Source organism: Mytilus edulis, chromosome 9 (assembly GCF_963676685.1).
Source record: "Mytilus edulis chromosome 9, xbMytEdul2.2, whole genome shotgun sequence".
NCBI lineage: Eukaryota > Metazoa > Mollusca > Bivalvia > Mytilida > Mytilidae > Mytilus > Mytilus edulis.
The window spans coordinates 28,898,882-28,919,110 of record NC_092352.1 but is presented as its reverse complement, the minus strand read 5'-3'; the positions used below and the strand labels follow the sequence as shown (position 1 = coordinate 28,919,110).

The 20,229-nt window shown below is 32.8% G+C and overlaps 1 protein-coding gene across 1 annotated transcript in view; it reads right to left on the bottom strand.

Annotated features, from left to right (window-relative positions):
- LOC139488011 (uncharacterized) overlaps positions 1-20,229 on the bottom strand; it is a 57,972-nt gene that overhangs the window by 13,582 nt on the left and 24,161 nt on the right. The window contains exons 2-8 of the mRNA XM_071273319.1: positions 19,699-19,890; positions 13,189-13,298; positions 12,249-12,384; positions 11,442-11,570; positions 8,342-8,494; positions 7,456-7,563; positions 6,520-6,591 (exon numbers count right to left, since the gene is read on the bottom strand). Of these exons, the coding sequence (XP_071129420.1) occupies positions 6,520-6,591; positions 7,456-7,563; positions 8,342-8,494; positions 11,442-11,570; positions 12,249-12,384; positions 13,189-13,298; positions 19,699-19,890 (900 nt within the window). The remainder of the gene's footprint in view (positions 1-6,519; positions 6,592-7,455; positions 7,564-8,341; positions 8,495-11,441; positions 11,571-12,248; positions 12,385-13,188; positions 13,299-19,698; positions 19,891-20,229) is intronic.

Below are 20,229 nucleotides of genomic sequence, written 5' to 3'. Positions count from 1 at the left end.
CAATGTACTGAATTCAGTGGTGTAATTATTATTTTTCTAGCTTCGATGTACGATCTATAAAATGAAAAGGCGGGTTACTGATCAATAAATTTATACACATTTTACACACATAAAATGTACACAAAATGACACATTGGTTAAATTTACTTGCATTCAATATTTTGAACATCGAAAAAAGAAAGGCATTATGTTGTTAACCATATTGATATCATTGTGTGAAAAATCTACACGAAAATCTGTATTTTGGTGACATAAATCAATCTTTATTTAAAACCTGGTCTGTTAATGGGTCGGATGTATAAAACTCGGTCTGTTAATTGGTCTGTTAAGAGTTATGAATGGCAATAAAAGTATAATTCTATTGCTATATGGGGTGTTATCGGATCAAATGAGTAGGCTCAAGACGAGAGGCTAAAATATACGAAAACACCACATGAGCAATGAAACTTGCATATACGGAAACAACACATGAAATTGAAAATTGATAAAAATGGTTTCGAAAAGTGTAATATTAAAGTAATATTAATTTCATCCAAGAATGATCGCATATATCATGTTGATTCTGCTTAATTGTCATGCATGACACAAATTTGTCATCTACATGGGTAACCAATATATATAAATCAGAGATAAACGTCGTAATGTTACTAAACATCAGTAAGTAAAATATATTGGGATGACAAAATATGAAAAGAAAGAAAGAATAATGAGTAAGATAAACAAAATGTAGAAAAAAATGACATACACGAGAATCTGGATGGAAACGCAGAATATAGAATAATATATAAGGACAGTAGAGAGTGATACATTGCTTAAAACGAGAGAAAAATAATACTTGTTTAAGAATACACACATGAAACACCGATGGCTGTTGAAACAGTAACGGATTGCGATGTACTTATATTGGTGACAAATTCTAGAAGTTTACATGAGGACAACTATGGTGGAAGGTTAATGCCATTTTGCGTTTTAGCGGTTTAGCGTTTTCGCCTTACATATTCTATATGGCGGAAACGCGAAATTGCGAAGTCGAAAACGCGAAAATGCAAAACCGATTTCTTTTCGACTTCGCGTTTTCGCGTTTTCGACTTTGCGATTTCGCCTTTTCGCTATTTCGCGTTTTCGCCCTATAGAATATGAAAGGCGAAATCGCGAAAACGCGAAATAGACTTCACCGGCCACCATAGACAACTGTAGTTCTCCTCTGCACTTATGTAGAAAGGAACTAAACGGAATAAAATTAATTGAAACTTAAAATAACCAAATGTAGCTGCATTCGCTCCTTTCCGTTTACTTCTTTAGAGAGATTTGTAAACAAATTTGATTAAGTAATAGAAGAAAAGAACCAATTGGATGATGCTGACGAATTAGGGTTTAACGTCCAGTGACAAATATCATGTTCATATGTGAACGAGAACACGTTTTATTACATTGGTTGCAATGAATTACATTGATTTCCCAGTTAGATAAAAACCGATAATTTCACATGTGAAATAAACGTGGTTATTTCACTCTCTGACGTCATACAACAATAGGCGTTGTCAAGACGTCGATAACGTCGGATCAAAACAAATTGTCAATGCGTAGGAAAAAGATATAGTTCCTTACATTTTCTACATTAATTTCATAAAAAAAACCATTTGCCAATGTAATAAAAAGAATAACTAATCGCCGTATTTCAATATCAAAAATAAGACAACTTGTGACCGAACGCCGCTATGGATTAAACTCGTGCTGCGCACTCGTTTAATCCATGCGTCGTTCGGTCACGCGTTGTCTTTTTTTTATATTCAAATACGGCGATTAGTTATACTATAAATATGTACCCTGTGTTGTATTAGAAAGACACTTTCAGTCGGAATTGAGAACGTGCTACTTCAAACAGACACAAAAATTAAGGCTGATTGAAAACGTCAATAAAAAATTCATGCATATTCCAGAGGCCAATACATATCACGTTATATTGAAGTGACACACCCTTCAATAAAATGCAAAGAAAGTCAAAATAAAAATGCTCTTTCTAGGATACTGTGGCACCGTATTGTCATTTGTGTTTACTCAGGAACATCTCATTCTTAAATTTGTCGTGGCTAAATAACTCTTAACTGACACAATTTCAATTGTCCAACCCATTAACAGACTGTATTCCCATAATTTTCACTAAAACGTGGTATTATTCACGTTATTTTACAATTATGAAATATTTACTAATGTCAATTTATTTTTTAGAACCACAGTACTATTTTTTGTCCTTTAAATGATATCTAAATTTGTTTGTTTCGCCTTTTATTAAAAAAAATTGCTATGCGTATAAGCATAAATACTACATACTTGCGCAGACTAAGAAATGTTTTTACAAGTGCAAAATGTTCTATGATAGATATCATTTTGTCAGACACTTTTCTTTTTTTGATTTGGTTCTTATAACATGCCAAAAATCTGTATATTTAATAGAGTTTAACATTAAATTAAGCGTTTTACTCTTAACAGACGTATAACCAACCCGATTAACAGACCAATCGCCCATATAGCCGCATACTCAATACAGATTAACCGACCAATCTCTCGGTTAGCCGAGTGTCGGCCGTGTAATCACATATATATGTAATCGATTATCTATTGTTTGTCATACGGTGTGAAAGCTCTACAGATTTGACAGACCGAAAATATTTCAATATATTAGTTTTATGAGAATCTCAAATATTAATGGAGAAATTGTATAATGCCCTGAGGATAGTGGCATATTTTCAAAACATTGCGCTACAATCCTGATATAAAATAAGGAGATATTTTATGATTTTAATGATAAAACTATACACCAAAATAATCAATATGTATACACACACAGGCTAGAGTGTAATACACACTTAACTTGTGTGTTTGTCATCTCTTTTTAATAATAGTGAATGTGGACTCGTATGGCTATTGATGCATGCATAGCAGTGGATTTTCGTTCCTCTTATACCCCAGTCCCACTAGGCCACGATCGCAAGTTACGATCTGTGAAAAAAATGCAAATTTTGATGATCGTGGTAGGATCGTGTAGGTCGCAGTAAGGTCGTACCACGGTCGTGGTGAGGTCTTCAAGATCGTGAAGAGCGTGGCCAACTTTGAACATGTTCAAAACAATCGTGGTGTGGTCGTGGCGAAATAAAGTCGTAGTAGAAGCGTAGTTACAGCGCACTAAGATCGTAGTAAGATCGCAAAGGTCGCTGTACAATCGTAGCGAGAGCGTAGCGAGAGCGTAGCGAAAGCGTCGCGAAAGCGTGATTCTATTCGGAGAGATTGCGCTACGATCTCACAGCGACGTTATCACGACCTTACTACGACCATCACGTTCTCACCGCGACCCAACTACGCTTCCACTACGACTTTACCACGCTGTTCACGACCATAGTACGATTCTAGCACGCCCTTGACGTCCTCATCACGCTCTTCTCACGACCTTACTACGTTCACACTACGACCATCATTTTATTGTCATTTTCACATAAAATATATTAAAAAAAACTCCCTAGATTTTGTTTGTCTGAATGTATTTATCAATTTGCTCTAACGGCTCAACCATGCTTCTCGTTTTTATATGGATTAGAACGTTGGTTTTTTCCGTTTAAATGGTTTAAAATTAGTATTTTTTTGGGCCCTTTAGGTAGCAATAAACAGTTAGGAAAAAATACTAAAGTTTGCCCTTATGAATTTTACCATCCCCTTTTCATTGCTTTCTTGCAATATCAAGCTTACTGTTTGTGTCATATATGGGCATATGTATGTAATCAGAATCTTCCATAGATTTTATATCCAGTATATAAAATGGTAAAATATAATTTCTTTTTGGTGTATCCATGGCAACAATCTGCATTTATTTGTTATAAAATATTGCAAAAAGGGGGGGGAAAGATGTCACATATTTCCCAAAAATTTGGCTAAAAGTAGAATTTCAATCGCTTGAAGTAATACCTTTTCTGAAACTGTGTACATATATCATTCAGCAAATCCAATGAAAATCATATGTCTTTCGTCTCATTTTTTTGTAAAATTGCGTCAAAAACTTCGTGTAGAAAAAGAGTGTTTGTAAACAGTACATTAATTTCTGGACCGATGGCCGGTCTAGCTATGAAAATACGGATTGTCAAACAGAAAACAGCCCATAAAACATGTAAAAAATAATCTTGATGCACTTATAAACCATCTTTGAAGGCTAAATTAGCACTCATCTGTCTAAAAATGAATTTTATTACACAATAACTTTCCTATTTGAAAAATCCACCGGGGCCAAAATGCGAAACTAAACTCCTAACTGTGTATTGCTACCTTATAGCGTGCTGTTCGGTGTGAGCCAAAGCTCCGTATTGAAGGCCATACCTTTGCCTATAATGGTTTACTTTTATAGATTTTTACGTTGATGGAGAGTTGGTCTCATTGGCACTCATACCACATATTCCTATATATATTGACACATCTGTGTCATCTCTGCTATAGTTCACTAAAATATCGTCATTTGAGCTTTATGGACCAGCAATAGGTTGTAATTTACATTTCGGTTTGATTGGCTGACAAGTATTATACTACTTATGTGTATAGTATCAGTTTAATTGAAGTCTGGAGCTGGCATGTCAGTTAACTACTAGTAGTCTGTTGTTATTTATGTATTATTGTCATTTTGTTTATTTTCTTTAGTCACATCTTCTGACATCAGACTCGGACTTCTCTTGAACTGAATTTTAATGTGCGTATTGTTATGCGTTTACTTTTCTTCATTGGCTATAGGTATAGGGGAAGGGTTGAGATCTCACAAACATGTTTACCCCACTATTTTTGCGCCTGTCCCAAGTCAGGAGCCTCTGGCCTTTGTTAGTCTTGTACTATTTTTGATTTTAGTTTCTTGTGTATTATTTGGAGTTTAGTATGACGTTCATACTTTGCTCCCTCTGCATCTACATCAACCCCTACCACCACGACCACGTGTTCTAGTAGATTTTGGTGGCATGACTGTATTGTTTCCGAGAAATCTCCATTTTAATCAGAAATAGAAGGAATGGAACTATATTGATATGAAATACGATATTGACGGTATTGCTGAGAACGTAGTAAGATCGCGGTATGAACGTAGTACAATCGTGGTAAGAACGTGCTATAATCGCAGTAAGATCGTGTTGCAATCGGATAACTCGTGGTATGGTCGTAGTGAGAACTTGAAGAGCGTAGAAAGGTCTTTATAAGCGTAGTGAGGTCGCAGAATAAGCGCAGTGAGAACGTGGTTTAATCGTAGCGGGATCGTTGTAGAAGCGTAATTAGGGCGTAGTAGCATCGTGAAAGCAACGAAAATTAACATTTTCATGCCGCTCATACCGCGACCTCACCACGATCTAAATTTATTTTAGATCGCGGTGAGCGTGGTGCGATCGTGGTCTAGTGGGACTGGGGCTTACATAGAGTTCATCCTATTTGCTAGGTTTTTGTTATTTTACTTATTTTTGAAATTTCTTATACGTTTATTTGAACATATGTTATGTAAAAGAAATATATTTATATTTCTTTCTTGAAATCGTTTTGTGTTGTACCATATTTTCGTATATTGGTATACTTTACAATTTCAACAACTTGCCACTCAGATACTTACGCTCTGCTCAATTATTGTATAAGTATAGTCAGCCTAGGCAAGAATGTCAAAATATTTGATTGTTAATTTATACTCAGATTTTTCACAGCTTTATTTCAGGGACGAAATATGTGTCGGTTTGCTACATGCGATTAAAATTTTTAAAATTTTGTTACAAATCAGATTAAATAAAGAGCTGCGCTATAAGCTCATGATACGCCTGTTGCCCTTTTAGCTTGTCTTTATGCGATAAATAATTTTTCAACGAATAAATTTCCTTGGTCGTTTCCGACATTTTTTGCAAGAAGAAAAAATCCACAATTGTACAGCATCAAATCAGAAATTATATATATAAAAAAAGGGGCACTTAGTTCAATAGATATAAACAAGTCACCATATAGGTTTCATCATAAACTGCTGAAAGCATCTTTGATTTATTATCCGAAAAATTGGGCAAAGCCTCATTCTTTTTTAAGAATAAGACTGCAAAAAACAAAAAAATTTAAATCTGAAATGTATACAAATCAAAAGGGATCTTAAATCAATAGATATAAACATTTTCATCAAAGTTTCAAAAAAGTTGGTGAAAGCGTTTTTGAGTTATTGTCCAAAATTTGGAAAAATCAATAACTGAAAAACGTAAAATTTGAAATTTATAAAAATTGAAAGTAAGCTCAGGTCGATAGATATAAACAATTCTCCAAATTTTCATAAAATTTCATGAAAGTGTTTATGAGTGATTGTCCGAAAACTGGAAAAATCCCCCCTTTTTTAATTCTTAGACGGGCGTATAAAAAATAATACAAAAGCGAAATAGGAAGTTAAAAGGGACAATTAACTTCCACATCAGTTTTACTTGTTAATAATGCTGCATTTGGCAACATTGTTTTATTAGTTTAAAAAATAGAAAAATAACTTACCAGATGTAGGAAGAGTTATAACATGTGGAAATTGTTCATTTCGTGTAATGTCGTCGATTGTTTTCTTCTTTCCTAAAGTCGTAATGATATAAAAATTATATTGTATCTACGCTATATTTTAAAATGCTTAAGTTGTACGTTTTTCTGAAAATGTTTAAAGGTGCATTAGCTACGAATTCGACTAAAAATGTAAAATAATATTTCGATATAAGTAATTGTTTGGTTCAATTTCGTCTTAATAAGATGATTCGGCCCACAAAAATCATCCTTGTAGAGATAAAACGATAATAATTATACATTAATCAAATCAAATCAAATCAAATATTTTATTAATACTAGAACATTATATAAAACAGACCAAGACAATACAATTGCACGTGCCAGCAACTATTTTATTTCGATATTTGTGTTTACATAAAGATATGGCCGTCAGCAATCTTTGGGGGTCATCTCGATTGATAATCAGATTGCTTCTAGTCTAAAATTCGTACCAGATGTTGATACAATTAAAAAAAAAAAGTTGTGTTTTGAACGTCAACATTTTGGAAATTATACACATATTGCTACATAGGTCAATACCATCGTACATACTTAGAGTGTTTTTTTCTAAGACATCAAGCTGATATCCCTTCTTTTCATAATTATTTAAGAGCCAGTGTATGTGTCAAATATTCTAGAAATTGCTAGTAATATAACTTTTAATACATATTGTTTTCAGAGTGAGGCTCATCTATCATTTTTGCAAAAATAGGAGATCAAATAGTGTACGTTATCTTTATTGCTTTTGTGCCTTTTTCTCTATTATTTATGAGATATTTAAAATGTATGGGTTTTTTTTTATTCTTTGGTTTTAATTGAATTATGATAAATCGAAGCAGAATATATAAAATATGTTTGCATTGCCAATAGAAATGGAGGAGAAAATTGCACACTTACTTGATTCGGAACACAGGAATGGAAACTTTGTTGAACATTCTTCCACAGTAAATTTAGTTGTTTCTGCTTTCTGTATTGCAACACACAAATATTTCCCTGAATATTTTCCTTTCAACAAATAAGGTCATCTTATATTTCAAATAATTTTAGAACCATTCATAAGTTGAAATAACGTAACGTCAATGAGACATCTACCCAACAAAACACACAAAATACTATGGACGTTAACTTACATTTATCGTTTATGGTAGTATCTGCTCTTAAAATGTTGTATTAGGTTTTTGTTTTTTCTCATATTTTTGCCTCGACTATCACTTAAAACTTTAAATATCCAGAAATGTATATGGTGTAGTAATATTGGTACGGATGGTTTAATTACTACCGCTAGGTCGATATATCTACTGGAATACTATTAGCTTAGGGTATCACCAGCCTTATACTGGTTTTACACTATTACATTTAGATGTATTTATCAATGTAGCTATGAAGTCAATTTTGACAAAACTCATATCAGAGGAGCATTAAGTGTTATAACTCCTAAAACTATACCGAATTCCCCTTAAATTGAACTATAAAACAAGAACTGCAACTATATTCAAGCATTTAAACAAATGTATGCAGCGGATTTCTCCGGAAACAGTATTAATGGTTAATGAATATTTGGTTACAACAGAAATTAGTCGTTTAAAGAAGAATATTCCGAATAGTTTAAACAGTAGTAGTAAGAAGGCAATAAGCTGTTCATATACCATAAAAAAAAATATCGATCAATTCCATTTGCGTTTAGCAAATACTCATTGTCGAACATGTGTTATTAAAAAAAGTACAGTGAAAGTGTATCTACCAATAATATGGAAAAAAGAGAAAACAAAATTACTACATTTACCTGAAACAACTGTATGGGATCTGAAAATCGGAGTCCAGAAAACTTCCTTTTCTTTAGCGCCTTTTCCTGTAGTATTTCTGTTATATAATACAAAACTTCCATCCTTCAAACATCGTTCTTGGTAATCGTACCATGATATTCTTGAAAACACAGCTACAATAATCAATATTAGGATAATTATATATATACCGGCTCAATCAATTTTTGAAAAATCTTTGGATTTTCAAACCTCTTGGACTCGAGAGCATCAATGACAATTCCCTAATTGTCGAAATGATTAAAAGATGGACGAAAGATACCAGACGGACAGTCAAACTCATAGACTGAAAATTACACTGACAACGCCATGGCTAAAAATAAAAAGTCCAACAGACAAATTATATAGTACAGAAGAAACAACATAGTAAAACTAAAGACTAAGCAACACGACCATCCACCAAAAACTGGGGGTGATCATGTAACGGTTTATTTCTTCCTCTGTGATATGTTATCCTGGGGATAATTTGTCACGGTAATTTTATTCCAGATATGGTATTTCACAGGTAGATTTTTTCCAGATGAGTGAAAATCTATCTGTGTTATAATGCGGATATTATGTTACAGTATATATTTTCCGTTCCATATTTCACAGAACCTTGTGAAATAGAGTCCCATTAACTACTATGTAAGTTACTCGCAATCAAAATATACCTGACCATAATTATAAATGTTTCACAAAGGTAGAACAAATTTGCATAATTTATCAATCAAAGGGAGGTAATTATGAGCAATTTATATTTCAAAGATATTAATATTATATTCCTGAATCTATTTCATAGTCAAATTTTTCCTTGAATCTTATGTTTTATATTCATTTATATTAAAAGATGACTTAAAACATGATTTAATAAGACAGATAATTATTTCAAGGTAAATACAATCCAGCTGTTGAAATTGCGTGTGTTCCAATATATTGTTATGCTATGATTTATCTGATTTCCGTATCATTATCAACTTCATCTTTGTCCCCAGACAAAACTATCATCATTCTCAAATTCTTCCATTACTGTTTACAGTAGTAATGCAACTATATTTCTACCTTTACCTTTTAATTCATATTTGTACTGAGATCTGAAAACAACTCACTTTTACCTTTATTTCACTTAGTAATATGGGGACGAAGTCCCCAATTACGGTAGAAAAATCAATAAAAAAAAAAAAAAAAAAAAAATCGGGAAAATTTCCCGAATTTTTCATTCTACTAATGAACTCAAAATCGTTAACCTTTTTTTTCAGATCGAGTTCCTGTTCCGGTTTTCCCCGCATTTGCGCAGAAATCTGTCTTGTTTGCATGAGACTTTGAAAAAAAAAATTATATTCATCAGTCTAGTAAAATATAAGATTGGAACTCAATACAGTTTCATTTTTAATAATTGTTTGATTTGAAAAAAAAACGTTACCTGATGGAAGCGTTTCTTTTGTTTACATTGAATATGACGTCATAACTTAAAGAACGTCACAGCTAAATCCCTAACAACAGAACCAAAATCGGGAACGTTACGGTATATTTCCGTATCCTTTATTAACATGTTTGAAGTAAAAAAATAATACATATACAGACTTCGTCCCCATTCACAGGTTATGCCTGCCTCATATTATGGGGACGGAGTCCCCAATAACAGTAGAAAATTCAATAAAAAAAAAAATACGGGAAAATTTCCCGAATTTTTCATTGTACTAATGAACTCAAAATCGTTCAAATTTTTTTTGCCGTGTTTTGAAATCCCGGACCTGCGCAGAAATGTACAATGTACTTCCTTTTCCGGTCTCGTTTGTATGAAACTTTGAGTAAAATATATATATCAGTCTAGTATAAAATAGGAAGGAACGCGCAATACCAATTTTATTTTTAATAATTCCTTGATATAAAAAAACGTTACCTGATGATAGCGTTTCTTTGTTTACATTGCATATGACGTCATAATTTAAATAACGTCACAACTAAATTCCTAACAACAGAACCAAAATCGGAAACGTTACGGTATTTCCGTTTCTTTTTTTTTAAACAAATATTTAAGTTACAAAAAAATAATTCATACAGACTTCGTCCCCATTTACAGGTAATGCCTGCCTCATATTACCTTATTTTATATATATTAAATTAATCATGATAGAATGAAATTCAAAACAGTGTGGCTGTGGCCATTGATTGACACATTAAATTCATCCATTGACTAGGACAATTTAGGTGAACGTTTGTATGTAACGACCACTTCTCACTATGCACCTTAATAAAGTAATTCGAAAAATTAATAAGAAATAACGCGATGTTTTGATTTATATCAATTATATAAATCAAAACATAAAGGTAATTCCTGATTAATTTTTCGAATTATTTTATAATTAAAGACGTTAAGAAACCTTTGGTGACCCCACAGTTTAAATGTCTATCGTAGGTACGTCGTGAACAGTGGTCGGACTCGTTATAGACAAACGTTCACGTAAATTGTCCCAGTCAATGGATGAATTTAATGTGTCAATCAATGGCCACAGCCACACTGTTTTGAATTTCATTCTATTATTTCACAATTATGATCTTTGAAATTACTTCTGGGTTTCTTTCATATGTTTCATGATAATTGTCTTTTTAAAAGAATGATATTTACTTGAATATTTCAGGACATTATTTTCAATGATAATTTGTGAAATTATTTTCCATTATAATACATTTTTTTTTAACAATTTAGCTTTAATTCAAATACACTATTATTATTTCGTAGTATTTGTTAAGATTAAGTTGTTTTTTTTAATAACTATTCATAAGTTTAACTTCCCAGATATAGTTTCACGGCAAAGGAAAAAATATCCTAGGAAATATTTTCCTCCGGATAAAAAAATAACAACTGCTGTGACATTTTTTCCACCGGATCAAATTTCACCCGGATATAATTTTGCTTTATAATCACAGACGATCCGGAAGGGTAAGCAAATCCTTCTCCACAATTAAATTGAGCACAAAAATGAAAAATAACAAATCACTTATCGAAACGTTGTTTTTTTAAATTATCACACTACCAATGGAAGCATGACATTTTCTTGTTGTATATTATAAAAATCTTACATGATGATGTGTTCTTACATCCGTATAAATATTTTGCATTGCAGTCTCTGATAGTAAACATGTTTTTGTCTTTGTTTGTTGTTACACATTCTTGTTCTATATACGTATTTTCTGTTGTCATGCTGATATCTGTAAAAAAACAAAAACATAGTATTGCTAGAAATGAACAGGATAAATATAAATAGCATGTGTTGTTCAGCACAGATTAAAAATAAGAGGCTATCAGATTGACTGACAGCAAACCAGATATTACTGCATAGAGATACTATTTGCAAAAGGACCCACAAACAAGATATAGCCAAAAAAAAAGGATTTTTGTCGGATTCATAAATGGTTATACCAAAATCAATCTAAGTATCATGTTTCGTTACTTAAAGGTCTAACTCAACAACGATAATAGCAAAATTCGGTTGAATTAAATATGACCTTTAGTAATAGGAATTAAGATATCTTAATTTGAATTTGAATCGGGTTTTCAAGATATAGACAACGCTCTAAGTACCATTTTTCACTACTTTTAAAGATCTACTCGACAATTATAAAAGCCAAAATCATGAAAATTAAATTGACCTTTGTTCAGTCAGAGATAAAGCATATCTAAATTAAGATCGACTTCGTCAAAGCGTTTTCAATTTATTGCACGGAAACTGTTTGTGAATCCCCTTTTTAGTCACGGCCGCTGCCACCCGCCGCACATAATCAAATCAATAACCAATATTGTCTTTGGGAAATCAAGGTAACATAAAGTTATCTGAAATCAGTGAAATCGAAGAATGTTACCTACAGTAACTAACAAAATATCTATACCTTTAACAAAAGTAAACACCAGAGCTGACCGACCGGAACCACAGGGAGTGTCGATAGTGTTGGTACATTCTGCCCTGCAGTCATTTATATCATCACTGATATCAGGTACACCAGAAAGACAGTAGCACCTTGAACTCTGAATATTCAAAAGCATATCAATACAAGTAAAACAAAATGTTTGAAACTCATACGACAATGAAATATACAACATATAAAAAAAACAACGTGTGAACTGATAAAAATATATCGTACAATTAGACGGAAGTAACAGCACTGGAAACAGAAGAAGGAAAAGCACAAAGGAATGCATTATATCATTTATTGAAATATCAAACGGTCGTGGAATGAAAATCTAACTTTCATGTTCATTTCCAAATTGTAGATCTTGCTGATCATTTTGCAATTTAATGTTTCTCTTCATCGGTTATAGTTATCAACAAAATGAACCAAAAAACGGAGTCAATTTGACAAAACGTAAAACGTGGTTGCATCCAAGATATCTCTATTTATCGCTATTTTGTGCATTTTTCCTTTGATCTTTTTTTGTGATAATTTTCATATCATGCTTCTCGCTTGAGATGGAAAAATTATCGCTAGAAACTAAGGAGGCCACGTGGCGTTGCTAACGAAATTGACATGAAATTGACAACGTCGACATAGGTAAAATAGCGATAAACAGATTATCATTGGTCATCTCAACTCGATCGCTTTTCTCACTTTCGCTGTACCAGCTCAAGCGAGAAAATCAATCTCGTTGAGATGATCAACGATAATCTATAAATATAATACACATAGACAAACTGACACACAAACGTTAGCGCGATATTCGTATGTTAAACAGTCCTTTCAAGATTTGTACGTCACTGATGGAGTACAAAATTTAAACTTGGTACCTATTATGAGTTTATTCCCTCTAATGTCCTCATTTGACAAAACTTACCTTCATGACGAAATACGAAGCAGATGAATAATCTGAGCAATGTCGTAAACAATCCTTAACGGATTTTACATTTCTTCCAGAATCGATAGGTGAATACTTTCTTCCACAACCTGTAAAATAAGGCATCGAATCATCATTTCTATAGTATGTTTTGACACCAGCGTCACATTTAAAAGACTATAAAAGCGAACCAGAGGCATTAATGAGTCTATGTCGCTCACCTTGAACTACGAACATTTTCAACAATGGCCACTATCCAAAATCGTTGACTAAAATATACTTCTCGACGCAATTATTTTTATACGACCGCAAAATTTGAAAAATTTTTCGTCGTATATTGCTATCACGTTGGCGTCGGCGTCGTCGTCGTCGTCGTCGTCGTCGTCGTCGTCGTCGTCGTCCGGCGTCCGAATACTTTTAGTTTTCGCACTCTAACTTTAGTAAAAGTGAATGGAAATCTATGAAATTTTAACACAAGGTTTATGACCACAAAAGGAAGGTTGGTATAGATTATGGGAGTTTTGGTCCCAACATTTTAGGAATTAGGGGCCAAAAAGGGCCCAAATAAGCATTTTCTTGGTTTTCACACTATAACTTTAGTTTAAGTTAATAGAAATCTATGAAATTTTGACACAAGGTTTATGACCACAAAAGAAAGGTTGGGATTGATTTTGGGAGTTTTGGTTCCAACAGTTTAGGAATTGGGGGCAAAAAAAGGGCCCAAATAAGCATTATTCTAGGTTTTCGCACAATAACTTTAGTTTAAGTAAATAGAAATCAATGAAATTTAAACACAATGTTTATGACCACAAAAGGAAGGTTGGTATTGATTTTGGGAGTTTTGGTCCTAACAGTTTAGGAATAAGGGGCCCAAAGGGTCCAAAATTGAACTTTGTGTGATTTCATCAAAAATTGAATAATTGGGGTTCTTTGATATGCCGAATCTAACTATGTATGTAGATTCTTAACTTTTGGTCCCGTTTTCAAATTGGTCTACATTAAGGTCCAAAGGGTCCAAAATTAAACTTAGTTTGATTTTAACCAAAATTGAATCCTTGGGGTTCTTTGATATGCTGAATTTAAAAATGTACTTAGATTTTTAATTATTGGCCTAGTTTTCAAGTTGGTCCAAATGGGGGTCTAAAATTAAACTTTGTTTGATTTCATCAAAAATTGAATAAATGGGTTCTTTGATATGCAAAATCTAACTGTGTATGTAGATTCTTAATTTTTGGTCCAGTTTTCAAATTGGTCTACATTAAGGTCCAAAGGGTCCAAAATTAAACTAAGTTTGATTTTAACAAAAATTAAATTCTTGGGCTTATTTGATATGCTTTATCTAAATATGTACTTTGATTTTTGATTATGGGCCCAGTTTTCAAGTTGGTCCAAATCAGGATTCCATATGAAATATTGTGCAATAGCAAGAAATTTTCAATTGCACAGTATTGCACAATAGCAAGAAATATCTAATTGCACAATATTGTGTAATAGCAATTAATTTTCAATTGGAGTTATCTTTCTTTGTATAGAATAGTAGTTGATAATATATGTTGGAAATTTGCCAGACATGACTGATGTCATTTTCTATTTTTATTTGCCAATAACTTTATGTAAATGACTTCATTGGAAATTTGCCAATATAAAATGTTGCTGATGAAGCTTTTTTTCCTTATCTTATCTAAAATGTTTTTAGATAATGTATGTTGGACATTTGCCAGACATGACTATGATGTCATTTTCTATTTTTATTTGCCAATAACTTTATGTAAATAACTTCATTGGAAATTTGCCAATATAAAATGTTGCTGATGAAGTTTTTTTTATTGTTTTATACAATAAACAATGTATATTCACTTTTACTACCAACCAATCTTTACCATTCAGTGATAACAAGCACTTTATTTTACATTTTAATATTTTATGATGTATTTAAAAGAGTAGTTATTGTTGCAAACTCCATTAGAAATTTGAATTGATATCAGTTTTGGAAAAAGGGAAACGGGGATGTGAAAAAAAGGGGGGGGGGGTTAAATTTTTCTCATTTCAGATTTCATAAATAAAAAGAAAATTTCTTCAAACATTTTTTTGAGAGGATTAATATTCAACAGCATAGTGAATTGCTCAAAGGCAAAAAAAAACTTTTAAGTTCATTAGACCACATTCGTTCTGTGTCAGAAACCTATGCTGTGTCATGATCAACTATTTAATTTTAGATTTAAAAAGTTTGAAGAAGAAATCTTTAATTGATTTGTAAAATCTTGACATTTGTTTTGTGTAAAAAAAAAACATGTAATGTCAAAAATTTGATCACAATCCAAATTCAGAGCTGTATCACGCTTGAATGTTTTGTCCATACTTGCCCCAACTGTTCAGGGTTCGACCTCTGCGGTCGTATAAAGCTGCGCCCTGCGGAGCACCTGGTTGCTATTACCTTGTTGATCATTTTAGCTGCTTACATTTTTTTCTTTATTTGCAATTGTTTCGGCAAATGTGCAAACATTGAATAAAATTATCATTGAAACGACAGTAACTCATAAAATGAGTCAATTGACGATTTCTGTCATTGTGATATATATATATATAGGCGTAAAAAATAATTTTCACATGTGCAGATATATATATTCATTAAATAAAATAAGTAAAAAGTTAACAGTTCCATTGTATCGATAGAATGGAACTGTTAACTTTTTACTTATTTTATTATTTTATTTAATGAATATATGTATATATATATACAACTCGTCTAAACATCAACCCAAAAATGTTAGATCTTAAAATTTGCTTTTGCAAATATTTTGTTCTTCCCTCTCCGGGATTCGAACCTATGCTACTGAGATATCGTGACACCAAATCGCCTGCACTGTAGCCGTCCCTCTAGACCACACGACCACCTGGGCTTCAAAGGTTAAGCTTTCGGTGGCCGGGTGTTACCCTTCCATGTCAGTTTTAATCTAGCGTCGTACAACAGTACAGATGGATAAATCTGTTGTAGAGTTGTCACTGGCTGAGACGTACTTATATATATATATATATATATATACAACTCGTCTAAACATCAACCCAACAATGTTAGATCTGTAAATTTGCTTTCGCAAATTTTTGGTTCTTCCCTCGCCGGGATTCGAACCCATGCTACTGTGATATCGTGACACCAAATCGTCTGCACTGCAGCCGTCCCGCTAGACCACACGACCACCTGGGCTCTCAAAAAAAGAGCTTTCGGTGGGCATGTGTTACCTTTCCACGTCAGTTTTAATCTAGCGGCGTACTACAGTACATGATATATAAGGCATGAAGATGTTATTGTTACAGATATATATTACTTTAATTTTCACTTTTTTGGTCTTTTGGAAAATGTTGTTTGTGCTGTTTTTAGACCTTTCTACAACGAAATTTGTTTTACATGCACACGTATAAAAATTGCGGTTTTTATCCAACGCAATCATAGGTTTGAACGTAGTTTTCAATTTAGACTCGTTTATATATATATCTCCGCCTATGTGTAGTGACAACTGCAAATTATACCTTGTCCATCTAAAAAGAATACTTCGTGTATTGTATCAGAGATCCTTGTTTAATTCCTACGACAAGGTAACACCTCCCGAAACAAAAGCTTATTTTTATAAGCTAGAGTTAGAGGAGGGGATAAGGTCTCTGCGCAATGCTAGGCGGTGTTGTCGTAGAAGTTAGAAATAAAAAGTACAGGTTCCAGCCCCGGCGCCGGGGAGGAAGTTACGAATCAAATCTACTCTAACATCGTTAGGTTGATTTTCTAGGCACTTTATACATATTCTAACGCCTGGTATTTCTTAATCATAAGAAATCCGATTGACAAGGTATAATTTGCAGTTGTCACTACACATAGGCAGAGATATACATATATTAATTTACAGTGATTGTATGCTTCTAAAAATAGATAAGCATCCTGTAATTATACTAGAGAGATGAGTAGATGATCATTTCTGTACACTAAAAAGAATTATACTTCGTTTATTGTATCAGAGATCCTTGTTTAATTCCTACGACAAGGTAACACCTCCCGAAACGAAAGCTTATTTTCATAAGCTAGAGGAGGGGATAAGGTCTCTGCGCAATGCTAGGCGGTATTGTCGTAGAAGTTGCGAGGCAGTTACGAATCAAGTCTACTCTAACATCGTTAGGTTGATTTTCTAGGCACTTTATATATATATATAGCCTAGCCTACATAGCTAATCAAGAGCATGAGGTAAATTGCAAGTTTTGTCTTTTATCACGAAATGCAACTGATATAGCAAGAGAAATTTTGATAGTAGCAGAACGTTGAGATTTACCTTTTGTCTATCTATAACGAAACTGCTTTGTCTGACTAGTATCTTGAAAACTTTAATAAAGTGAAACTATTTAGAGAAAATAATCAGCAAGACAAATGCTTGATCGACTCTTTTAAAGTTTAACATATATATGTCTTTTTGGCAATTTGTTATGTTTACAATTTTCATCAATTATATTTTTTGGCAAATACATGTATTCAAAAGTCGGCAAAATCACAATTTAAGGAGCAAGACCTCCTTTAAAAGAGTCGATCAAGCATTTGTCTTGCTGATTATTTTTCTCTAAATAGTTTCACTTTATTAAAGTTTTCAAGATACTAGTCAGACAAAGCAGTTTCGTTATAGATAGACAAAAGGTAAATCTCAACGTTCTGCTACTATCAAAATTTCTCTTGCTATATCAGTTGCATTTCGTGATAAAAGACAAAACTTGCAATTTACCTCATGCTCTTGATTAGCTATGTAGGCTAGGCAGGATCATCACATATTTTTTTTAACTAGATACGCTTAGTGTGAATATGTTTTAATTTATTGTAAATAAAGTTTAGGAGCTTGGTCGCGTTCAATATCGTAGCGGCTACGTAGTGCTATGTAGATTTTTGTCCATTGCACGAGTAGCTAGCCTAGCTGCTATTTATATCTATGTAGCAGCTATGCTAGCTACACGTTCAATAGTAAAAAAAAATCTACGTAGCCCTATGTAGCCGCTATGACATTGAACGCAACACTGGAGATTTTTGTAAAATTAAACGGACGACTTGCGATGACGGCAACTGGATGTCAACTGAAGCAAATATACCACTGTGCCCTTTAGCCTTTAGGAATTAAATATAAAATCAGTAGCGAAATAGATATTATAACTTGGACTGGTATAGCATTTAGGGATTATTGCGTCCAAAGCTTGTGTACTAACTTTTTTTTTCTTACATGCATCTTACATTTACAAATTTAACAGCGTCATCTGCATGTACTTCTGCTGACAACAATTATTTTCTAGCTTGTTTTTGTTTGATTACGATGTATTTAGTGTCAATCCCCCTTGAAACGTCAATCAAGATAAATTACTGAATTTTAATTCTATTAAATTTAAATCATCATTGGGAATTTCCTTATATAACAGGATAGGAATCAAGGTAAGTGTGTTCTTTACGTAAATTAAGCAGCAGACTAAAAACTACAAGTAAAACAAATATTAAAACCAATATAGCGGTCAGGATATTTGTCAGAATGATAGAAGATATCATTATGAAAAAAGTAAAATCACAAAAATACCGAAATCTGAGGAAGATTCAAAACGGAAATTCCCTAGTCAAATGGCAAAATCAAAAGTTCGAAAACATCAAACACATCAAACGAATGAATAATAACTTATATTCTTGACTCGGTTCAAGCATTTGTGTTATAGCTATCTAAACCTTTCATTTGTATAGCAGTTGCATACATTCTGTTATATTGACAACGATGTGTGAACAAAACAAACAAACATAACACGTAAAAATGTCAAAATAGGGGTACAAAAAAATCAACATTGTGTTATAATCTTAATCACTATAAAAGCAAACAAATATGTAATACGTAGTACTGAAAAATAAAATATCTTCATTATTTTAAGTACATTGTCCTTTTTTTGCAGTGACAATATTGCTACCAACCTTCCAAAATATAATATGAATCATACCAATAGTATTTCCTCATTCCCCTGACCACACTGTTAGAAGCCATTTATAGACATATATTAATACAATGTCTTTCTTCAGCCTCACAATGGTAGATTTGTAAATTTGCGGAAGATTCTTTTTTGTTTTTCCCTGGCCGGGATTCAAATTAATGCATGCTACTGAGATATCGTTGTCCATATCGCCTTGTAATAATCCCGACGCCTTGTTCTATTCAAGACGCGCTAGACCAATAACGCTTTCTGTGGTCGGGTGTTACCTTTCCTCGTCAGTGTTTATCTAGTGTCGTAATACAGTACAAAATATATATGGCATGAAGATGGAATTTTTATCTTTATGTGGGTATTTCATAGATGCGTAACTTACTTTCTTAATTACTGTACTTATTATCTGGTAAAATCACACACAAGTAACTTTCAAATATTTGTAAGAGTATTAGCCCATACCCGACAGATTCCTCTTACTGTCTAACATGTCATAATATGAACGTATGACCAATAATAGTGATACACGTGACAAACCTATAAAAGCTGCAAACTTCGTGTATCTAATCACTGTTCCAGTCCAAGCTTTTCCATTATGCTTAAATAGAAGACTCTCTGATGACCGAAACGATATGTCAGTGGTGTTGATGTTTTCTATCTCTGGTAATAAGCATACCTTGGAACTCGTTGTCCAGTTACTTTCTGGAAGTCCGATAAAGATTGTGCACCCTAGAAACAATTTCAATTTGGAATTATACTAACCGAGCAGAACAGAAACATATATACCATATGATAACATCATATATTTGTTACCCTACAAATAACAAGAGACGCATACATATGAAAAATAAACAAGCTGTACTCCTATTGCGGAATAACTGAATATTATCGAATTTAATTTACTGCATAATTCAATACAGGTCTATCCACTAAGTTTTTTTTAAAGAAGAATATAAAAAAATATTATATATAGATCTTTATGTTTTTCAATAAGCAAAAGAGACAACAAATGATATACTACGGTAGTTAATGGTAGAATCAAAAGTAATAAAAAATAAATCTTAATGG